Below are 23,876 nucleotides of genomic sequence, written 5' to 3'. Positions count from 1 at the left end.
TAATCATTTAATAAGAACAATAAAATGGTTCTAAGCAATGTGGACTTTTAGCAACAGATGGCAGTAAGGAGTTGGAAAAAAATTATTGAGGAAACTACTGAATTAAATATAGCTGAAATTCTATACATGATTAAGGAAAAGACTAAAATCAAATAAATGCATTAAAATGTGGAATTTTTCTTCATTACATTTTGTAAGATCTTGGGTAAATGTATATACCAGTCACTGAATTAATTGTTGGGAAGAATATGTTAAGAATCTTGAAGAAACTGTTTTACTATCATTATCAGATAAAGTTACTGACATTCATCTATACAATTATTGAAAATAACATTCAGTTTAAACTCTTTTCAAACATGAGCACCAACCCACTACCTATTCTTAATATTTAGAATCATCCTCATCTGTAAACTCATTCTGGTATACTATGTTCACATTTATTCTTTAAAAGATTTACTAACAATTTTCCATACAGTTAATAATAATTGGGCTAGAAAGTCTGCAATGAAAAACTGTATGACTATCTGACATTATATTTAATATGAAGCAAATAAATCCTACTTTTAGATGCAATTTCATTTCTATATCATTATAATGTCATTCCAAAATAGGTTATAAACTGAAAGCCTTTGTAACTACCAAACTTACACTTTAAAGACCTTGTTTAAAAAGGCAGTTGTTGGTCCCACTTAAAAGATTACTTATTAATTCAAACATATAGTCACCTTAAACAGAAAGGGGCTTAACCACTAAAGTTTAGGCATCACAAATACCCATAAAATGACAACCATAAAATAACATCTGATTAACAATGCATAGCTAACTATTGCAATGAGATCTGTTAAGTAGCCTAGTACCTACAAAAGCTATTTCTGCAAAATTTCCATAATCTCTTAGATGCAAGATATGCTTCCATCTTTTGCTACTATTTTTCTGTAGTCTTGGAATCATTCTGTTTTAAAGCAACGATAATACAAGGGCAAAACTGGACCAAGAATTGCTCACTCCCCTTAATAATTTCTTATGCTGAAAATTGCTAGATTGAATATTAAGATTTTTGAACCAACAATATTGTCATTGTTGACAGTAATGTAAAGTTTAGAACAGCTAAATTAAGCTCCTTCCAAATATAATAAATGTGTTGCCATTGTATGTTCCCCAAATGCTTTAACAGCTGTCACTTTACTAATCTACAGGGATTAACTTGATGTCCACAGATCCCTTGGGGAGGGGCACCTGATTTTTTAATCATATTTTACCAACTCCTAACTTAAATTTAATTTTTCATTCAATAACATATGCAAATAAAGTAACTCCTGGCTTCCAGAATTCCAAAAACATCAGTCAACATCCATTATTCCCATGAGCAAATAATATAAAAAATAGGGAGCAATGATAAAACTGTCATATTTTATTCTTTTCACAAGCTGTTTTCTTCAAAGTTTATAAATGTAGGCTTTCTGAATGTGTGCCTGTTATTTTGTTAATTTTCAAAGATCCTTGCTTGAATCTACAATTCTTTCTTTCTTGCACTTGTTTTGTAATCATTCAACTGTTCATACAGTATTGGAAACAACTTTCATTAATTGAGGCTAAACATGACTTAAAATTTGATACCTTATTTTAAACATGGTTACAACCTCAACCATGCCCACAATGCAGCTGGCTATAATTGCCATCTATTACTTTTCATTGCACTGTTTATTGTGCCATGCCAGAGACCTGTTAACTATCCAAAGAGATTAATTATGAAAGAGAGAGAGAGGAAGACCTCCCTTGCACACCTATACACCTCCAGACTCAGTCACGAGGCAGGTTACACGACCTTAAATATTTTACTGTATACAGTAGTAGCCAAAATTGTGGAAACCTTTTGGGAAAAGTATATTTTTGAGGCTTGATGGCTAATAATACCCCTTTTTTTAGAGTAATACCATAAAATTATATATCAATGGATAGATAATCCAATCAAGAATGTAATGCAACAAAGTTTGTTCAATTATCTGTATTCTATGAAAAATTGTAGCCAAATAAAGCCAGCAATAAAGCCCAGTTAATAGAAGCAATCATTCAATCTTGGTTTCACATTATAACAGCTGCAGAACTAAAAGACTTGGTTCACTCCATGGGAAGAGGCCGTTATTCATGCTAAAGGTTACCCAACTAAGTATTAACTGACATTGTGATAATTTTTGCATATCTTGTTTTTTTCTACAGATTTCACTTTTATCCATTATAACTGCTCTTCTAATAGCAAATCCTTCCTAAAAAGTTATTGCATTACGTTCTTGATTAAATTATCTTTCCACTGATATATAATTTTATGGTACTACTCCCCCCAAAAGTGGTGTTATTAGCCATCAAACCTCAAAAATACTATGCACTTTTCCCAAAAGGTTTCCACAATTCTGGCCACTGCTGTACATTTCTACTCGAAAGAAGAACATCCGTTTAAATCCACGAAAACGCTCCAGGGAATTTCCAGTCTAGCCTTGGGAATCATTCCGATACTTCCGAGATATGAAAGTGGCGATGACGAAGCCGGGCGGGTTCTGCCCCGATACGGTGGCTCAACTCATCCGGGGAAGAGCCCATCGGGAAAGATCTGCCTTGGCACAGAATCCCCACCACGGCAAAGAGGCGCCTAAGCCTTCCTCCTTTCAAAGGATTCGCAATGCGCAATGTGGGAAGCGGCAAACCCGGGTCACCATTCCTGCAAACGGGTCGAATGAGGCTTTATCAGGGTCGCGGGAGAAAAGTAACGGGAAAAGTACTCGAACTGCGCCAGGAAACCTCTTCTGGCTGCCCTTGAGAGTCCCCAAGGACTCGGATGCCGTCTGCCCCGACGCTTCCTCCATTCGCCCAACTGGCTCCCTTCCCAGCCGGCGTTTTTCCCGCCACCAAGAGCGCGGCTATCCCAAGCGCCCCCGCCCCCTCCTCCCAATACCAGCCCCGACCAAGGCTGCCCTCTAGGAGAGGAAAAAAAGCGTCGGAGTAACCAAAGGAGAAAGGGAAGTGACCTCACAATGGGCCTTTCCCGCCCAATCATAAAGCCCCTGCTTTCGCCGCCCAATCGTAGCCCACGCCCCGCAGGCTGCAGCCAATGAGCGCGCGGCATTCCGTCGCCGGCAGGAGGGGTTTGTCTGGCCGGGAGGGAGGGGAGAGGTTCCCAAGAGCTCGGCAGTGGCGGCGGCTCCGCCTTCCTGTGGTCGGTGCGCGGCCTCGCGTCCCCTTCTTCCTCCTCCTCCCCGCCCGGCTGGCCCCTCTCTCTTCGGCAGCCATGGCGGTGGCAGCGGAGCAGGAACAGCAGCAGTTCTACCTCCTCCTCGGCAACCTGCTTAGCCCGGACAACGTCGTCCGCAAACAAGCCGAGGTGAGCGGCTCGCGTGGCTCCCTCCCTGCGTCCGTCCTCTCCTCCTCCGGCCCCGCCGCGCACGAGGTTTCGCTCCTGGCCTTTGCCTGTCAGCAGTGGCCGGCGTCGCGGAGGCCCACTCCGCCGGGCCCACGTGCTCCGGCCAAGCCGGCGGCCGTTACAGCCGTTGGCCCGGGAACTACTAGAACACCGCTCGGGGGAGGAGAGGCCAACTGCTCTTCCCGCTAAACTCCAGCCGAGTCTTCTCCTCTCCGTCGGCTGTTCTCTTTCGCCCATCCTCGGCTCCGATCCCCGGTTCAAGCGCCCCCTCTTCCCACCCACAGATCCCCGTGGAGGCTTTATCTCCCTCGCCGATGGGGCTTCTTCCACTGGTCCGCTCGCCTTTCCCTCCGCCGCGGAGCCGGCTTGGTCCCCATTTTCTCTGCCTTACCCCAACTCTTCGCGGCCCCTTTCCTCCGGATACCCCCCCCCCCCAATCTGATGCTTCGCTTTCTGTCCTGACCCTTGTGATTCGGACGACGACAACCTCCACCAACTCTTTGAACAAGTGCAGGAAGAACCCTTAAAAAGAGTCTTCTTAAAGTGTCTCTGTTCCCGCCACCCCTCTTCCTCTTTGGGATGAATGAGAATGATATACACTCTATGTGCTAGGGTTGCAGCTGATGAGTAATTAAATAGAAGGCGGGGAGGTTAGTAAGTTAAGTAACACATACTAAGGAGGGAAAGACCTCGGCTGGTAGGCCGCCCAATTGATCTCTTGTTTCTACTGTGCTTAATAATAATTTCTATTATGCCGGGCTTGGAAATGGCTAAGAAAGGGTAGGAGTCAGAACTGGTCTCTTGTACCATACTCGCAGTAGAATGAGCATTGTGACTAAGTTGCTGTAGAAGTTTCCAATTAAAAAAAAGCAGGGAAATATTTCAGCTTCCCAGAATATTCTTGAGCTCAAGAGGCTGGCTTTGAATAAAGGAATGTTGGCGATAGATTTCATTCAGAAACTAGTTGAACTGAAAATTATATAGAAGGGTAAAAGGGCTGCTGTTTCCCACGAATTAGACTTGAAACCAGGGTTTCTTTTCATAGTGAGAGGAACATGCTATACCTAACTGCTTTATTACTCTTGTTCTGAATAGTCTTTTTTTAATTAAAAGTTACAATTCCAAACTACAGGATTTCTCTATAATTCGTATAAAGGGATAATACTTTTTCCGCTCCAGACTGCTTTTCATTCTTTGTTATAAAAATAAAATAGTGGGGAATCTTTGTCCCTTGAAATAAATGCCAGTGTCTGGGTTAGAGTTTTCTCATTGTATGGCTGTGGCTGGGCTTTTATCATTTACATCACTTGAGTGATCAGCAGAGTTCAGCACATTCTTTCGCTATGAATAGTTGTACAAAAAGCTGTTCCCAGTGCCCAAATGTAAAACAATATGGTCTGATTTTTCTTTCTGGATCTGAAATAGGCGCCCATCATTCAGAGTCAAAATTCTGCATATCACTGCAATCTGTTTTAAGTACTGTAGGTATCAAATCTGCTGAAAATTAGACAAAAGAAGAGACAAATGGGAAATATTCTTTTGAGTTAGTATGACCGGATTCTAAAGAGTTCTGTGAAATAAGATGTAGAAAAAGGCATATTATTTATGTATGAATAAGATGGCAACTGATAGGTATAAATATTGCCTAATTGTGATAATATCCCACTTTTACTATGGCAATGTATACAAAGTTCCACGTTCTGAGTTCCATATCTGAATATTTAAATGTTAGATATAAAAAGTAGGGGATTGTTCCCTGGATAGTCTTGAGAGTTTCAAGACTCAATGGCTATATCAATCCTATTCATTACCATATAGTTCTAAACCACCCTGGAGGACATTGCTGTAGTGAAATCCTGAAAGGCTAGATCGATAAAAACCTTCAGGTTATATGAATAGCAGCAGCATCTGAAGAGGTTTGTGAGCCACTATGGTGACCATCCATGTGTATGTTAAGAGAAGTGAGAGTTTTGTCTTTTTCAGCAGTGACAGCTGCTTCATTAATACCATTAGTGCAAGTTTATGGTTGTTTGTGCAGGTTACTGACATCATAGATTCCACAAAACAATGATGCTTGTGTGAGACAAGAGCGCCTGTCAACTGGCATTTGCATTTTACTCCATGTAGCTGGCTAGCATGTATTCACAGACTTTGTTAAAACACATGTATAATAAATAGATCTTGATTGCATTTATATAACTACTAAAACTAAAAACTACCATATTTATAAGCCTCAGCAGCTTCAAATTTTGATTTAAAAAATCACTTACTGAGAAAAGCTAACCTGGCATGTCTGGAATCTTTGTAAGTTGTGCACCTCTTATTTACTGAAGTAATAAATTTAAGCAATCATTTCTAACCACTTTTAACCATTATAATCATTTCTGGAATAATTTAATGATGACTTTTAAGCTCTGGTTGCCAGAATTCCATAAGATCCTACTGCCAAAATGCAGCAGCAAATTTCCCTAATAAAAGCAGTATGACTTTTTTTTAAAAAAACAACGTTATTGAGCAAAAATAACACAGCTATGTTGAACTGTAGTCAAAGAAAGACACTGCCACAATCTGGTGATGCTCAGAACTCTGGCTATCACTTCAAAGCATAAGATCTGGCTTTTGAGGCCACCTGTGCCTCAAAGTTTTCTGCTTGACCCATAAGATCTGTCACCATGCTTGAAATCTCCCTTTAAAACATTGTTATCCAATAGGACTCTAGAAGTGGTCTAATCTCTCATGGCCCCTACCACCTAGAACAGGAGTGTAAAACTCAAGGCCCGGGGGCCGGATCCGGCCTGTGGCTTGTTTATATCTGGTCCATGGGGTCACCTTGGAAACAGCAAAGGACCGGCCCGCAGTGCCTCTCCCAGTGAAAATGGAGCTCTGTTTTTGCTGGCAGGGTTGCAGGAGACCGTTGCAGCCGAAAGCGGAGGTCGGCAGCCCATTTTTGCTGGCAGAGCGCTTGGGCCACCACAGGAGCCCCAACACGAATGACGTTTAGCTGGCCATCTCATCCTGGCCACCCCCATCCCTTGAGGTCAAACACAACCCTGATGCTGCCCTCAATGAAATCAAGTTTAACATCCTGATCTAGAACACCATTCCTCCTACTATTATGGAAGGAGTGACAAAACCCAGGACAGTTAAAAGAGGGATTACCCTAGGATCCCTACATAGCCAAAGTAAACTAAGTCCCCCTCTCCAATTATGTAGATCCTTATCTAACTGCAAGCAGGTGTTAACCATTGAGAAGATTCCTGTGCAAAAGTTGTTTAGTAATTAATCAGTTTTATTGAACCTTAGCCACTCGTTATCCTCCTTAAATGAACTCTTAAATGAACCCTTAAATATATAACCACCTAAGACCTAAGTCAGAGTAGGTAAATGAACCACTTTGATTTTTAATGTTGCTTATTTTCTTAACTTTCTGATTTTCAGTATGTATTTTTACTTTTTAAAAATAGATATTGCATCTGGTAAGTTATCCAGAGTTGTAGCAGATTGAGGTGGCCTTTAAATCTCATAAATAAATAAGTTCTATTACTGGTGTATTGAATGTGGCTTTCATTGACTGAAAAAAATTAAAACTGCAGCTTCTGGGTGGCAAATGTAGTCCACTCATGCTCCCAAGTAGCTGGAAGTGTATTAAACAGCACTTCATAACACATCAGTGTTAGAACATTTAACGACCTGACACTTTCCAGAAAACTTGGGCTATTTTCCAAAATTTATAAGATACAGCCTGATGGGTACAGCATGTGAATTTATTGTCAAGGTCTTTTGAAGATCACCAGGTTAATACCATTGTGACATAGCATAGCTAATAATGTTGATACTTGGTACTAAAGTATTGATTACTAAAAAAAATGTCCTTGGAAGAAAAAAATAGGATTAAATAAAAGAAAACAAAGTTACAATTCCTTTTAACTAGCTGCTATATATCTTCATGTCCTTCCTTAGCAGGATAATATTTGAGAGGAAGAAAACGGCTGAATCTCCATGAGTAAATTCAACATATTTTTCTGAAGCAGAAAAAAATCTTTGGGTATCTTCCACATATGCTTTAAAATATTATTTTTTGTGAATTAAAGGTTCCTTTCATGTTATCATTTCGCTACTGTTTGAGATTTGTGGTCCTGTATCTTTCCCAATATAGTACTTCATATTGTGAGTAAAATAACTAATAGATTTTTTTTTTGTAAATCTTAAACAGTTGTCTACTTATAGAATATTAAGTGGCTGTTAACTCTTTATGCCTCATTTTTTTAATACTAAACTGTTTCTGAACTTTTCTTTTTTAGGAAACATATGAGAACATACCAGGCCAGTCTAAGATTACGTTCCTTCTACAGGCTGTCAGAAATACTACGGTTGCCGAAGAGGTATTTCCCACCCTAAGGAACTTATAAGAATTGCAGGAATGTTTATGTTGTAAAACATCATTTTGTGATTGTGACTCATATAGTCAGACCATCTAAGGTGGAATATATTACTAACACTACAACTTTGTTAAAGAACCAAATGGTCAGGAAATTACATCATTAATGTTTGCTACTCCTATATTGCTAAACCCTAACTCATCACATATATAGAAGTTTTCATTCCTAGTTTTGTAACAAATCAGCATTTAATATTTTGACTTTATAAAACATAAATATTCTTGATTTCAATTTGCTTTTCATGAACAGAATACGGCTTTTCTGCTTTCTGTGGTCCCTTGTACTTCCACAAAACCCATTTCAGTTAGGTGCAAGGGCTTTGAGATAAAGGAGTCAAATGTGTGTTACGTTCTTTATTTGAATGGAGAAGCACCTTGAACTATAACTGATTACATTATTATTTTTTAAAGATACAAGAAAATAATAGTGGTTTAAATGAGGTGGGTGTGTATTAAATGAAGCATATATTTATATCAATTGTACAGGTAGTTCTCAACTTATAACCACAATTGTACCCAAAATTTCTATTTTTGAAATATTTGTTAAGTGAGCTTTGCCCCATTTTACGACCTTTCTTGCCACCATTGTTGAGTGAATCACTGCAGTTGATAAGTTAGTATCCCTCTAAGTGAATCTGGCTTCCCCGTTGCCTTTGCTTGTCAGAAGGTCGCAAAAGGGCATGACCCCGGGACAGTCATAAGCAACAGTCATAAGTATGAACCAGTTGCCAAGTATCTGAAGTTTGATCACATGATCATGGGGATGCTACAAAGATTGTAACTGAAAAGTGGTCATAAGCCATTTTTTTCAGTGCCATTGTAACTGAACGGTCACTAAATGAACTGTTGTAAGTTGAGGACTACCTGTAGAGTGATAGGTTGTCTAATCTTGTTTTGGAAGAACACAGACAAGAATACATGACATGATAATTTCTATATACTACAGGTGGAGATTGTTAATCAGTTCTCCAAATTTTCTATTTATTTGAGCTTTAATGCAATAATTATGCTTATATTTTGACTGTTTATTTGATTAACTATCTTCTTTCCCTGTCCCTATAACTTACTGTAATGTTTTAAGCTTAGGTGGGATAGTGTTATCTAATTATCAATTACATAATTGTGGCCTTGTACATACATTCATTTAGCATTTTAATGATTATAACCAAGTGAAGACTAATTAACATTGAATTAAAATAGCTGATATTTATATTGTTACAGCTGCGATTGGTATAGCCAGTGTGGAATTGAATGATCCTTACTCAATTTTGTATTTTATTATTAAATATATATGTTGTCCATCTTGCTATCCAGAGTGTTTCTTCTATCATTTGTTATTGAACAACACTTTCTGTTATAAAGTTTTATTTTAGCTCCAGAGTTTTACTTTTGCATTTCCTCATATACTAAGTCATTCAGTTATTTTAAAATAACACACCTTGTTCCTCTATATTAATAGTTTTTACATTGTTTAGAAATCATGTTTACATTTTAATGTATAATAGTAATTCCTTAATTTATTACTATATGCTTCTTAATTCATAGTGCTTTTGCTATAGAGTCAGATGTCTCATTTACTCCTTATATTAGTTATGGAGTGAAATACTTGAGGAGGATGGAATAACTGAAGATACCAAAAATAGGTCAGCTGAGTCAGTATTTTGGCTCAGCTGCTAAATTTTTATATACGTAAGAAAAATGTCTTTATAAAATCACTATTGGTTTTTTAAAAAAAATAAAAATAAAGGAAACAGTTTACCATGTCTTTGTCTTAACAGGCTAGACAAATGGCTGCTGTCCTTCTGCGGAGACTTTTGTCAGCTTCGTTTGAGGAAGTTTATCCAACATTACCCTCTGAAGTCCAAACTGCCATCAAAAGTGAACTGCTTGTGATTATTCAGTTGGAAACACAATCCAGTATGAGGAGAAAAATCTGTGATATTGTAGCTGAACTGGCCAGGAATCTAATAGGTATAAACCCTTATTTTGGTACAGATGCATAAAGGAAGAATATTTTAGCTGACATGGTGGTTGTGGTGTAAAAAAGTGCTTTTCTGTATCTGCAGCTATGTTCATAGTCTGTGCTAAGTCATAATAGGGTTCATTTGTCTTTAGATTAGGTTGTTGGGTGAACCAAGTCAGTGGTGATTTACTCTTTAAAGTTAGCCCATGACGTATAAGCATGGTTAAGCCAAGACATAGTATGTGTCTGAGCCTGGAATGTTTATTTTCCTTGTACTTCATGCTTTGGCTCCATTATTGGCTTTGAAATGAAGATAACACTTTTAAATAATGATTAAACATCTATCACTTTAAATATGCATTTTCATATTTAGAAATATTATCTTCAGATATGCTGCGCAAGCCTTGAGGAGTATAGCAATCCACAACCTTGTGTGATCTCTGTGCAGCCTTTTCTGTTTGACATTAGTGAGTATGGTATCTCTGCACGTGACTTTTCTGCATTGGTGGAATGATCTCTTCTGAAATAATGGGGTCCTCACTCAGATTACTTTTTAATTTAGCATTTTGGTTTAGCAAAACAGTATGCAACCACTGTCCTTTCAGTATTAGGCTTCATGGGTGCTTTACTTACTCTTTTCCATTTGCTTTTTCAACAGCCAGTATAAGATCAGTTGAAATCCTAAGTGTAAGGGTGGAGGTTAAAGTACAGGTTTTCTAAGCATTGTGAAATGTTTGCAAATAGTCAACCAGGCTAGGATGTGATAAAAGTCTCAGGAAGGAAAATTCACTGTGTTCATCAGAGTTCAGAGCTAACGAGACATTGAAGCAGAAGAATATGCCTCAGACTTCGTTGATCTAATTCGGTTAAATGCCATGATTTCCATTTTATTTTTATTTAATTATAAAAATTGTACACCTTAAATGTTGATTTCTCTCTCTCACATAGATGAAGATGGCAACAACCAGTGGCCAGAAGGTCTGAAATTCTTGTTTGACTCAGTCAGCTCTCAAAATGTGGGACTGCGTGAAGCTGCTCTACATATCTTTTGGTATATGACTACTCTTAAATAATTTATGAGGCCTTTATATACTCTGATATAAATTGTGAGAGGAGGAGAGATTGTCAGTTTGTTTAAAAAGCTTGTCGCTGGCTCACACACATTATACATTACATCTGGACAAAGTTTCTTTATTTCAAGCCCATCATTCCTGACCATTATTTCATACTATGTTCAGAATGAAAAATTCATGACTAAAACAGGAGAGGGGGCTGCCGGGTCATCTGTGCCTAGTTGGGAAATTCCTCTTTACTATCGTTGAATAATTAGTTTAAAACGTATATCTTCGTCTTGATTAGTCTTTCATTTACATTGCTTCCCAGCAAGGATGCACTTCAGATCATGGAACTGCAGGATATTATAGTTTAGATTTTTTTATTAATATATTTTAATACATTTTTTTTAAAAAAACACTGAATACTACATGTCCAACAAGCAATGTTCGAAGACTTGGATGGCTTGCAAAGATAGTAAGACAAAATAGTGGTGATGGATTTATTTTCTTGCATTTTCCATACAGAATAGTTGCAAGTTTGTTTGTTAGATGGGCACTGAAATTCATTTAGATTGTTTGTACTATTATTGGGTCTTCCTCGGTGAAATAAGTAATGACAGAAACAGCCACAAGTGAATTTTTAGTGCATTTTAATAATTCATTAAGTGTATTTATTTTATTCTCTGTTTAGGAACTTTCCTGGTATTTTTGGAAATCAACAGCAACATTATTTGGAGGTCATCAAACGAATGTTGGTGCAATGTATGCAAGATCAGGAGAATCCAACAGTAATTCAACATTTATTTAATTTTGTCATCTAATGCTGTTGCAAAAAATTGTCTTGTTTAAGACACTTAAAAGTGTTCCATTCTGTTTAGTAATCTACATGAAATAACTCTACTTTGGGATCATTTTATCAGTGTGTTTCACTAAAGTCCCTTGTTGACTTTCATTGGATTAGAACAACTATACATATCCCCCTCCCGTCTCTGAGTATGTCGTCATCCTAATGCTGTTAGAGATTGAATAGAATTAAGCCCCATACTGTACTGACGGTTGGTTTTCTTTCTAGATCAGGACACTATCTGCTAGGGCTGCAGCTGCATTTGTTCTTGCTAATGAGCAAAATCTTCCCCTTCTTAAACATTTTGCAGACTTACTTCCTGGAATTTTACAGGTAAAAATCTCATAAAATTATGGGGACTAAAATGCTAAGCATGTGTCATTATTTGTTATACAGTGGGTGTCACTCAAGATAATAGGATTGTTTTTAAATGTATAGTACATGCAGCAGTGCAGCTTGATTAAACGATACATGGGACTTGCGCAAGAGCAACTACTACATTCAAATGCTGCAAGGAATGGAAGTTTGAGAACTCAAGATGGTATTTTTGTTGATCTAAAATCTAAACCTTTAGTTTCTAACTGCATTGCACAATATGCAGTGCAAAAATGATGTCCATACACTAATCTTCAGGAAGAACTGAAGTACACACATAAATATATTTATTGTTTTTACAATGTTCGATTACAGTAAATCCTTTTGAAACTTGCAAATAAACTTGATTTAAAGTGTCAGTTGAGAAAATCAAAAGCATGAACGGTTGATAAATAACATAAAATATCCAGGACACATGTACCATTTATTCTAGTGGCCCCCAACCTTTCCAGCTTGGCAGACCGGTAGGGGGAGAGAAGGAGATTCTAAGCAAAGCTAAAACCTCTGTTTTTCCAAGAATATATTTGTTTTAAAGTTATACAGATGCTGTCTGTTGCCTGTAGGTGTAACTACATAATTCTGAAAAAACTAGGGCACAGTTAAAATAGATGATGGTTTCGCCAGAAAAGTAATGATACGCAACAAGAAAAAAAATCATAGAAAAACAATTATTGCATCAGATGAGTTATAGAAGAGGCGAACATGAATAAGTCTCACTTGATTAGCATGTGTTAAAACAGTGTTTCCCAAACCTAGCTGAAATTACCTAGAATTGGGTAAATGTGTTTTTTTCTTTGGGTAGCAACATACAAATTTATTGCCAAACTACACAAGGGACAATTAAAGTGTTTTACCTACATTGGATGAAAAAGACTTTCTGATAAAATAATTTTGGGTAATGAAAAGTTTTGGAAGCATTGTGCTAAAATTATATTGCCCATACTAAAGGGAACTTTTGATGCTAAGGTCAAATGCCTTTGTTGCAAAAACTTGCCGAATGTTAAGTGGTTTCCTGTTTTTGAGTGCAAACTACAAAGGAAAATATAATAATTACTGTTTTTCTTCAGGCAGTCAATGACTCATGTTATCAAAATGATGATTCGGTCCTAAAGTCTCTTGTAGAGATTGCAGATACAGTTCCAAAATATTTACGTCCGCACCTAGAACCTACATTACAACTGAGTTTGAAAGTAAGTTTGTATTCTAGCATTTCAATTTGAAATATTTATTTGTTAGAACTCTGGCCTTGATTTTAGAGTTTTCCTGAAATATTTTTTACAATTTCAGCTATGTGCAGACACAAGCCTCAATAATATGCAACGTCAACTGGCCCTTGAAGTAATAGTCACATTATCAGAGACGGCTGCTGCTATGCTGAGAAGGCATATCAACATTGTTGCACAAGCTAGTAAGTAAGCCATTTTCGTTATTTTAGTCAAATTTATAACACAGGTAGTCCTCGACTTACGATCACAATTGAGCCCAACATTTATGTGGTGAAGTGAGGTATTTGTTAAGTGAGTTTTGCCCCATTTTACGACCTTTCTTGCCCTAGTTAAGTGAATCATTGCATGTGTTAAATTAGTAACACAGTTTTTAAGTGAATCTGGCTTGTCAGAAGGTTGAAAAAGGTGATCATGACCCTGGGACACTGCAGTTGTCATAAATATGAGTCAGTTGCCAAGCATCCAAATCGATGCTGCAATAGTCGTAATTGTAAAAAAACAGTCATACTTCACTATCAGTGCCGTTGTAACTTTGAGTGGTCAATAAACTCTTGTAAGTCAAGGGCTACCTGTATATAAAAAGAGGAGGGTGTTGTTTTTTTAAAATCTTACTTTGGATTTTAAAAGCCAAAATCCTGACGGTCAAGTATAGCAAAGGTCCCCAAACTTTCTGGCTCGATGGACCGGCAGCAGGAAGAGGGAATGGTTTTACGCACGCAGCCTAGCTTCTGCACATATGCAAATGAAGCTTTGCACGCCTGGCCATCATTTGCATGGGCCACAGGCCAGTACCAGTCCGTGAACCAGGTGTTGGGGACCCATGAAGTATAGAATGGAATATTTCATTGTCCAAGTGTGATTTCAAAGCACTAGCCACCCATATCTCTCATGAATTAAGGCGAATATAGGTGTCCCACGATAATGTTGCAGGACCCAATCAGGGTTGGTAACTGGTACAGAGAAATTCCCTGAGGTTGGGCTCCTAACACGAGTCAGAAAGCTCGGAAGACTAAACCTCTGGCCCCAGTGACTGACCTGGATTTGATCCTGCAACAATATCCTGGGACACCTATATTCGCCTTCATTTGTGTATTTATTTATTTATTTATTTATTTATTTATTTATTTATTTATTTATTTATTTATTTATTTATATTTATTTATTGATTTGATTTGATTTGATTTGATTTGATTTCTAGACCGCCCCCTCTCCCCGAAGGGACTCGTAATAGTAATGTACAAATTATAATCAAATCTTAATTGCCCCCTCCCCCCCCCTGAACACCAGCGCTCCAAAAATTTCTGTGGAGACATATAACCAAAGTCAAGGCTTTTAAGAGTTACTTAGTGCATAATTCTGATTGTTACTACTACTTTATTTACACAGAGGCTAATTAAGCTCATAGTTTTAACATTAAAGCTACGTTTTCATTTGCTGCTGTTAAGCAATCCAAAATCAGATATACACTAGATTGCAGTGCTGAAGCATAGAAAGCATAAATGTATAATGTATAGGAATATATATGCCTATAGAGATAAAGGTTTCCCAGTCCAGTCAAATCCGATTCTGAATATGGTGCTAATCTCCATTTCTTAGCTGAGGGAGCCAGTGTTGTCCAAAGACATTTCTGTGATCATGTAGCTAGTCTGACAGAACGCTATTACTTTCCCACTGAAGTTTATTTATCTACTTGCATTTGCATAGTAGCGGGAGCTCACCCCATTGCACGGCTCTTGGATATCAAAACTGGGCTGTCAGCTTTTTTTAATCACTGAGCCATTGCAACCTCACGTAAGACACTACATTTCTTCAAATCAGAAGTGTCAGTATTCTTCATATACTTTCTGTAATTTCATATAAACCATATCTTTGCAGATTTATTGATAAAAAGAGCTATTATGTAGGTTCTATGTAAAAGATGCTTGGAGACCTTGTTTCATTACCTGAAAATTAATAAAGGAAAATTATTAAGTATGAAATATAATATTAGTAATTGCCTATTTTATCCCTGTTATTCAAATGTTTAGTCTATTGAAGTGAATCCTAAATCTGTGTTTAGAATTAATAGTGTGCTTGAGTTAGAGACACTGCAACCTAATTTCTTTCTTCCTGTAGGTTATTTTATGGATTTCTCACTTGCTTCTTTCTAGACATATTCTGAAAGTAGCATCTCTGTTAGAATGATCATATGGTGTCCACACAGGACTGTTCTATTCTTAGTTATAATCTGTTCGGAATGTATCTTCCCTTTGACTCTCTGGAAATTTGCACAGTTCATGGAATTAGCGCATATCCAGAAACCTGGTGTTTGTTTCAGTAGAGCTTTTGTCACATGTTAAATGCGTTTGCAATTGTTACTGCTTTCCACAAGAACTTTCAATCTCCTTTCATTTATTCAGTATGTGACTCTTTTCAGCTCTGTAATTTTAAATGAGAAGCAAAATATGTTACTTTTAGCCTAGCCTCCCACTCTCTTCTCTTCTCAAAATATAAGCTACAAAAACATAAAGTGAAATGGATAAAAGATCATTTTAGATTAATAGAAAAGTAGTAAGTATACACACTTGTACAAGTCCCGTGTATCAAATATCTTCATGACAAAGACATAGATTAATGGTTGTAATTAAGAACAGAAAGTTACTTTATAAAATTCTAACATTTGTGAACCATTTTCTTTTAACCAACTTCAAACACTAGCTACTCACTAACACCTTTTAGCTGAATCTTTTAAATGAGTATGGCTCACCAGGATCTGCAAATATAGTCTGTACACTGTATGTAGAGAGATTGTTTATAAAGTGATAGAACAAGGAGATTCTCAAGAGCTTGGAACAAGCCATTTAAAATATAAATATTTTGTTTCAGGTTTAGAACAAATGTATTTTGTGCTAAGGGTGGGATAAAGTCAATACGTTATGTTTTGAGTCTTGAAAAACAAAACATTTTGTTCAAACTTCAAAGTACTCAGAACATATTATATAGCTTTATTTTACCATACTTAATTATTACAAATATCAAACTGATCGGTTTTTCACAAATTGTGCCGGTGTATATTGCAGTCAGTAAAAATCCCACATTTCTATTTGGGATTGTTAGAGGCTATGTTAGCATCTAGTGCATTGCTGGAAATTTGTTAATAAGCACTGTTAAATTTGTTTTAGTCCCTCAGATGTTAGCAATGATGGTTGATCTAGAAGAAGATGAAGATTGGGCAAATTCTGATGAATTAGAAGATGATGACTTTGACAGGTAAAGATGCCTATTTTAGAAATTCAACAGGATCCTTGATTTTTCGCAAGATTATTTTGTACTTTAATCTGTGTTGACATTTAATTCATGTCAAGGCCCAGCCCTAAACATATGGGTGCACCATCCATTTCAACTGGTTAAATATCAGTAGTAGACACGTTTTCTTCCTCATTAAAAATATGTATAATATTTAAGAAATTATATTGAGAGGAGCTGTTGTTTGTAAAGAAAAATAAAAGTTTAATCCATTTGTTTAATAAAGTATAAAGCAAATCAAAAGTGAGAAAACATCACAGAAAGAAAAAAATAATTTCCAATTTGATACAAAGAAGAATCCATACAAAGAACGAATCTACTCTAGAAATGAAGGATCACATGACCTAGTTCTTTATTGTATGAAGTTCTTAGAGGTTCCTTCTAGTTAACTCCAAGATTCTTGGTCACAATCAATTCATTGCATTTAAAAACACTTTATTATTTGTGAAGTAGTATGGCAGTAATTTGACAAATTTGTAATGGAGGGTTTTTCAAAATGACTTTGGCCATCATTTTATGCTGCAGTAATCACTGAATTGGGCAGAGTGAATTAAAATCTGCATGATATGTACAGTAAGAGACAAAGTCCAGGAACATAATATTGAAGATGAAATTAGAGATAGTGAACATCAGATGGCTCTGTCTGTGGGTAGAATTATTTGCCACAGGACATGTAGTAGTGCAATGATTTAAAAGGAAAATTCAAAGTTTGCTGAAGTTCATAGCATTCCAAAGCAGAGTCCAAACTAAATCAGATGAGGCCCCAGGACTGAGAATATGTATAATAAATTGCTATGGAACTGATCACAATGTGGTTTGTAAACTATCATAACAGGAATGTAGTTGAAGTAACTCTATATTAGCTCCAGGAAAGCAGTGGTAGATAAGATGTATAATTATGCAGCGTAAGATCTTCTGGAGGTTGAGATTTCACCTAGGAAAATGCAAAGATTAAGCACAAAATATTTCAAGTATTTTGAAAAAGCATGATTTTCTATTAAATAAAAGTCTAAAGAATAGGAATAGTTGATATCCTAAATATTGTTCTTATTGATTTTTTGCACATTTTAGCAATGCTGTAGCTGGTGAGAGTGCACTGGATAGAATGGCATGTGGCCTTGGTGGAAAACTTGTCTTACCTATGATTAAAGAGCATATTATGCAAATGCTTCAGAATCGTAAGTAATTTTGTTTTGGATTTTGAGCTGCTGATTAAATGATGTAGGAACTGAGTGGTTAAAATGGATTTAAATGAATTTATAGTCAATCCTTGCATGAAACCTAGTTTGGGACTGGAGACTAAAACATATGAAGAACGTGTTGTATGTCTAGCTTAAGAGAAAGAAGGACTAGGGGAGACATGATAGCAGTGTTCCAATATCTCAGGGGTTGCCACAAAGAAGAGGGAGTCAAACTATTCTCCAAGGCACCTGAGGGTAGAACAAGAAGTAATGGGTGGAAACTAATCAAGGAGAGAAGCAACTTAGAACTGAGGAGAAACTTCCTGACAGTTAGAACAATTAATCAGTGGAACAGCTTGCCTCCAGAAGTTGTGAATGCCCCAACACTGGAAGTCTTTAAGAAGATGTTGGATAGCCATTTGTCTGAAATGGTATAGGGTTTCCTGCCTAGGCAGGGGGTTGGACTAGAAGACCTCCAAGGTCCCTTCCAACTCTACTATTGTATTATTGTATTATTGGTATTGTGGTTAGGATAGCATGTTAGAAACTGGGAGTCTTGAGTTCTAGTCCTGCCTGAAGTACAAAGCCAGTCAAGGTGACTGTGGGACCTCAAGGGCATGCCAATCACTCACCCTCAGGCTTAGAAAGAAAGCAAGAACAAAGACCTTCCAAACACTGTGCCAGGAAAACTGCAGAGATTAGTCCAAGTAATCCCCAGGAGTCAACACTAACTTGAAAGTATAAATATATATAAATGTATAATGGTTGCAAAGTGTCCAAATCACAAACATGGAGGCAGTGCATGGACCAATCATGTATCACTTTTTTCAGCACTATCATAATTAGAAATAGTCACTAAACAAATAGTTGCAATTGAGAGCTACCTGTATAATGAAGGTTTCTCCCAATTCGTTGAAATAGGCACCCATGATCTCACACATCACTTCTCTGAACCAATTTTATCAAATAGCTAAGGGATGCAAGAGAGGAGAGCATAACCATTCTGGAATCGGGAATGGAAAAGAAACTAGTTTGAACAGATTCATGTTGTGATGAAAAACATATTCTTGTCTTCTGTGTGCTCTTTTTTCCTGACTCTGAATTCTTCCATTTACTTAACAGCTGACTGGAAATGCAGGCATGCTGGCTTGATGGCTCTATCAGCTATTGGCGAAGGCTGCCACCAACAAATGGAGGGAATTTTGAATGAAATAGTTAACTTGGTATTGCTTTTCCTTCAGGATCCTGTAAGTTGAATGGCATTTTCTTCCTCCGAGTGTTTATTTCAGTGCTTTATTTTATGATCTTACTAATTAAATATAAATATTTCAGCATCCACGAGTCAGATACGCAGCTTGTAATGCGATTGGCCAAATGGCTACAGACTTTGCCCCGAGCTTCCAGAAAAAATTCCACGAGAAGGCAAGTATAAAACTTTGTGTTGCGCTGCTATTAACAAAGCTTATTTAGGGACCTGTCACTCATGGCTGCTACCTTTGTTGTAGGTAATAGCAGCTCTTCTGCAGACCATGGAAGACCAAGGCAACCAACGTGTCCAGGCTCACGCAGCTGCTGCTCTGATCAACTTTACTGAAGACTGTCCAAAATCACTGCTTATTCCATATTTAGATAACTTAGTGAAGCACCTTCATTCCACTATGGTATTAAAACTACAGGAGGTAAAGACATTTTAAGATGAAATGGAATATATTTAAGTTCCTGTTTCAGCAAGACTTAATTTTTTATTTATTTGCTGCTTTTTTTCCACAGTTGATAGAAAAAGGCACCAAGCTCGTTTTGGAACAAGTCGTTACATCCATTGCCTCTGTGGCTGATACAGCAGAAGAAAAGTTCGTTCCATACTACGATTTGTTTATGCCTTCTCTGAAACACATAGTTGAAAATGCTGTGCAAAAGGAACTTAGGCTCTTAAGAGGCAAAACTATAGAATGTATCAGCTTAATAGGCCTTGCAGTGGGCAAAGACAAGGTAAGTATCAAGTTAATTCTCTGCTTTGTAGGTACATTGAGTTGCTTCTGTATTCGTAAATTGGAACTATTCTTGGTTTTTAGCTTCAGTTTTAATGCTTCGGTAATTTCTATATATTCTTTAATTTACACTCTTCGATACATTTATTATAAAAATACTCTGTGTCTAAAAACTGCCACAGCTTGATTTGGGTTCTCTCTTTATTTTAGTTTATGCAGGATGCATCTGATGTGATGCAGCTCTTGCTGAAAACACAGACTGACTTTAACGACTTGGAAGATGACGATCCTCAGGTATGTGAAAGAGAATATCTTGCTTTGGCCCAAATTTCTAAAACTACATATATTTGGAAGATAATTCCTATATGAAGTTATGATCATCTGCTTTGCCACTTTTTAGTTAATGCAAGATTTTGCAATACGTGTATAGTAGAAATCTACATTTTACCCAGTGACAGCACAGTTTTAATTGACATACCACAGTAGGGGTAAGGAAGAATTTTAGCTACCAAACAACCTAAAAAACACCTCGCTAGAATTTTAGCTACCAACCTTACTAAACATAATCAGGATAGGCTGAAAAGTTTGAAGTTTTTCTCCAAATGCACCCAACATCTTCCAGGCTTTTGCACCTTCTGCAATTTCAAGCTATTTTTAGTTTGCCCATTTTACTCATGTAGGTTCTCCTTAGGTAACTACTACTCATTCAGCAAGAATTGAAAGTTGCAGTGGCACTGAACAAATGGTACTTAAAAGCAGCCCTTAAAGTTCCGTTTCTCACAACACCTCCCTACCTCCTTCCATAGTGCTCTCACACACACACACACACACACACACACACACACACACACACCGCCCACTTGCAAGTCACCTAGGACTTGAAACTTCAACTGGTTTCCCCATTGTCTTTGTTTGCGGAAGGCCAGAAAGAAATCATGTTGTAGTCATGTAAGGTTCTCACTTAATGACCTGTGGTTTTGCTTAGCGGCAGCGATTGGCGGAATTGCTGTCCCTAAGCAATGTGTTCTCACAACATCACACCTTATTAATGCATCACTTAGCAGTGACAATTCCAGCCCAGTTACAATAGATACATAAGAAACATGTTCACATCCAGAAATTATTGTACAAAAATGTGCTTTACACTTTTGATGTGATAAAAATCTGATTGGATATCTTTTAGCAAAGTGCTGTTGCAATGCTTATGCCAAGCCTCTGTAATGGAGACTTCATATTCCATAGTGATTGAAAGTGACCTATGAAAGTTTTTTTTCTCATTTATGCCACAAATTTGTTAGTTCAAGCCCAATTAATTTTGGGAGGACGTTAATATTTTCTAACAGTCTTGTAAACGTAGAATTTTTTAAAAGGCATTTCAGATTTTTCAAAGTATTACACCAATCCATATAATCAACTTTTAAAAGAGGTTTGTTAGGGATTGGTTTTTATACCATCCCAGCTGTAATATAGATTTATAGTCATTATTTTTTGAAGAAAATGAAATCTCATTTTATTAATTTACAGATATCGTATATGATTTCTGCATGGGCTAGAATGTGCAAAATTCTTGGAAAGGAATTCCAACAATATCTTCCTGTTGTTATGGGTCCTTTAATGAAAACTGCATCAATTAAACCTGAAGTGGCCCTTCTTGACAGTAGGTTCTGATATTTTAATTTATGTTTCTTTAGTTAATAAGTAATAATAACAACTTTACTTAAATTAACCTTTTTTTCTCACTAGCTCAAGATATGGAAAATATGAGTGATGATGATGGCTGGGAATTTGTAAATTTAGGGGATCAACAGAGTTTCGGTATTAAGACTGCAGGTCTCGAAGAAAAAGCAACTGCATGCCAGATGTTGGTAGGTACTACTTTAATTAATTTTTTAAAATAAACATTTGGCTTCTGATGCCCAAAATGTTTGGGAATGAGATTCCACAAAATTGGAGGAAGCAAAAAAGCAAGATGGAACTCTTTGAAGGGAAGTTATTAAAGTACTCACTAGTCTTAAGAAATATCTGTTAAATCACTATTAGCAAGAAAATATATTCTTGTTCTTCCATTATTCATTTACAATACTGCCATTTTCTTTTAAATGTGTAGTCTGTTCATGTTCAAAGAGAATTTCACAATTTGGGGGAATACATTTATTTGTCTGTATTCTCCTTTGTTGGTATTTATTCATTTTATCGGTTTTAAGTCTACCACTAGTAGTGTCAGCCTCGGTTTCGCTTGCTTGCTTTCGGCTGCCATGGAAATGGGGGGTGGGGGATGGTATTTGGGATGGGAATAATTGCTACAGGAGGTTTAGTCAAAAAGGGAGTTTTGTTCTCACCATCTTCTCTGCATGCTGATGGCCGATGTTTGGACCTGGTCAAGGCCAACCGTCTGCATACCAACCTGATGATGCTTCTTGGAGATGCAACCCACATGACTCCTAAGGGAGTTGCAGATTGGGCAATGGGGTGGGGGTTGTTGGAAGGAGGGGGCTGGGCAATGTTTGATATGTATGATTTTGCACTTTTCTGACTCAGACCTTGCTTAATGTCAGCCACGCCTCCTTCAGCAACCAAGAAAGAAACCTCTCAAGCTCCATTGTTTGTGGAATTAAAAGTACTTCATTGCTATCTTTTCATAACCAGTAAAAGTACTTTTAATTCCACAAACAATGGAGTTGAGAGGTTTCTTTCTTGGTTGCTGAAGGAGGCATGCCTGATAAGTAGTTTGTTTAGTCATGATCCAACTTCCTTTGCTGAAGTAATTTATGTTTGGATTTTAGGTCTGTTACGCCAAAGAATTGAAAGAAGGATTTGTGGAGTACACTGAACAAGTTGTGAAGCTAATGGTTCCTTTGCTGAAGTTCTACTTCCATGATGATATCTTTTTCTAAGTCTGTTCCAATTTCCATGACAGTCCTATGGGCTGTTAATGTGACAGTTTTTAGAGTTTGTTATCAAATTCTTTGCTGCCATTTTACATATAGCTTATTCAGGAAGATGGCAATATTCCAACCTTCTTATTTGTCCAAGTAAATCCTTTTGTTGCAAACCCAGATAAATTACGCAATTCCCGCCGTTTTATGGTGCAAATATTTTTAAAATGTAATGTGAGACGTAAAATAAAAATGTGGCTTTTGAAAAAAAGCATTCTCAATTTCACTTGATTTAAATCTGGGTTAGTTAAGCAAAATTAAATTGTAACAGTTATTCTGCTTCATCCTTAATTATTATTTAATGTTTATTTTTAGTTTGGTCTAATGACTTAAGCATCAGACCTAAAAGCCAGGAGGCTCCGAGTTCTAGTCCTGCCTCAGGCATGAAAGCCAGCTTGGTGACTTTGGACCAATCACTTTCTCTCAGCCCAACCCACCTCACAAGGTTGTTGTTGGGGAAAATAGAAAGAGGAAGGGATATGGTGTGTGTTCATGCCTTGACTTTTAAATTAGAAAAGTGGGGTGGTACGTTGATCACATTTTCTGAAATAATCTTTACATTAAATATAATAATTTCCCTTAATGAATTTTACGTGTTCGTGTGGCAGCTGCAGAATCAATGCCTTTACTTCTGGAATGTGCAAGAGTTCGTGGCCCTGATTATCTCACACAGATGTGGCATTTTATGTGTGATGCTCTTATCAAGGCTATAGGAACAGAACCTGACTCAGATGTTCTATCAGAAATAATGCATTCTTTTGCCAAGGTAAATTTTTATTTTATGTGGGTAGCATTTTGCTTCTGTTAATAATAGCTGATCTCCTAGGATCTTTATTGAGCAGAAATAAAGTAGCATATACATAATTATTCAGAATAATTCAGCTTATGTTTATTGACTGAATTTTTCTATCCTATTCATTAAAGTTAATTAAAGTTAATTAAAGATATGGATAATTTTAATCTTCCAACTCCCAGAATGGTTCTGTTGTTTTACTTTTTCTTTTGTAGTATCACAGTGATTCAGTCCATTGTTTAATTGAACTTAACATAAAGAAAACTTTTTTTTACTATTTCATTTCCTAAATTTTGGGGGTGGGAGAGGGCTTCCTTTATAGATTTACCAAAAGGGCAGTTTTCTAATCTTCTCCCCTTATAATGTAAAGAAAGGAGGGA

At 37.0% G+C, this 23,876-nt stretch overlaps 1 protein-coding gene across 1 annotated transcript in view; it reads left to right on the top strand.

Moving 5' to 3' along the window:
* The first annotated feature begins 3,170 nt into the window (after positions 1-3,170).
* The window catches only part of IPO5 (importin 5), a 29,486-nt gene continuing 8,780 nt past the window's right edge, over positions 3,171-23,876 (top strand). The window contains exons 1-19 of the mRNA XM_081948191.1: positions 3,171-3,373; positions 7,714-7,794; positions 9,629-9,821; positions 10,762-10,864; positions 11,560-11,656; positions 11,941-12,045; positions 13,155-13,277; positions 13,375-13,495; positions 16,475-16,562; positions 17,670-17,776; positions 18,902-19,026; positions 19,112-19,201; positions 19,285-19,458; positions 19,550-19,768; positions 19,978-20,061; positions 21,292-21,424; positions 21,511-21,632; positions 22,551-22,647; positions 23,297-23,469. Coding sequence (XP_081804317.1) covers positions 3,281-3,373; positions 7,714-7,794; positions 9,629-9,821; positions 10,762-10,864; positions 11,560-11,656; positions 11,941-12,045; positions 13,155-13,277; positions 13,375-13,495; positions 16,475-16,562; positions 17,670-17,776; positions 18,902-19,026; positions 19,112-19,201; positions 19,285-19,458; positions 19,550-19,768; positions 19,978-20,061; positions 21,292-21,424; positions 21,511-21,632; positions 22,551-22,647; positions 23,297-23,469 — 2,328 coding nt within the window. The 5' untranslated portion in view covers positions 3,171-3,280. The remainder of the gene's footprint in view (positions 3,374-7,713; positions 7,795-9,628; positions 9,822-10,761; positions 10,865-11,559; positions 11,657-11,940; positions 12,046-13,154; positions 13,278-13,374; positions 13,496-16,474; positions 16,563-17,669; positions 17,777-18,901; positions 19,027-19,111; positions 19,202-19,284; positions 19,459-19,549; positions 19,769-19,977; positions 20,062-21,291; positions 21,425-21,510; positions 21,633-22,550; positions 22,648-23,296; positions 23,470-23,876) is intronic.

Source organism: Natrix helvetica (assembly GCF_964273705.1).
Source record: "Natrix helvetica genome assembly, chromosome: 3".
NCBI classification, from domain to species: domain Eukaryota; kingdom Metazoa; phylum Chordata; class Lepidosauria; order Squamata; family Natricidae; genus Natrix; species Natrix helvetica.
Note: the sequence above shows the minus strand (reverse complement) of the source record. Positions and strands in the feature narration are given on the sequence as shown.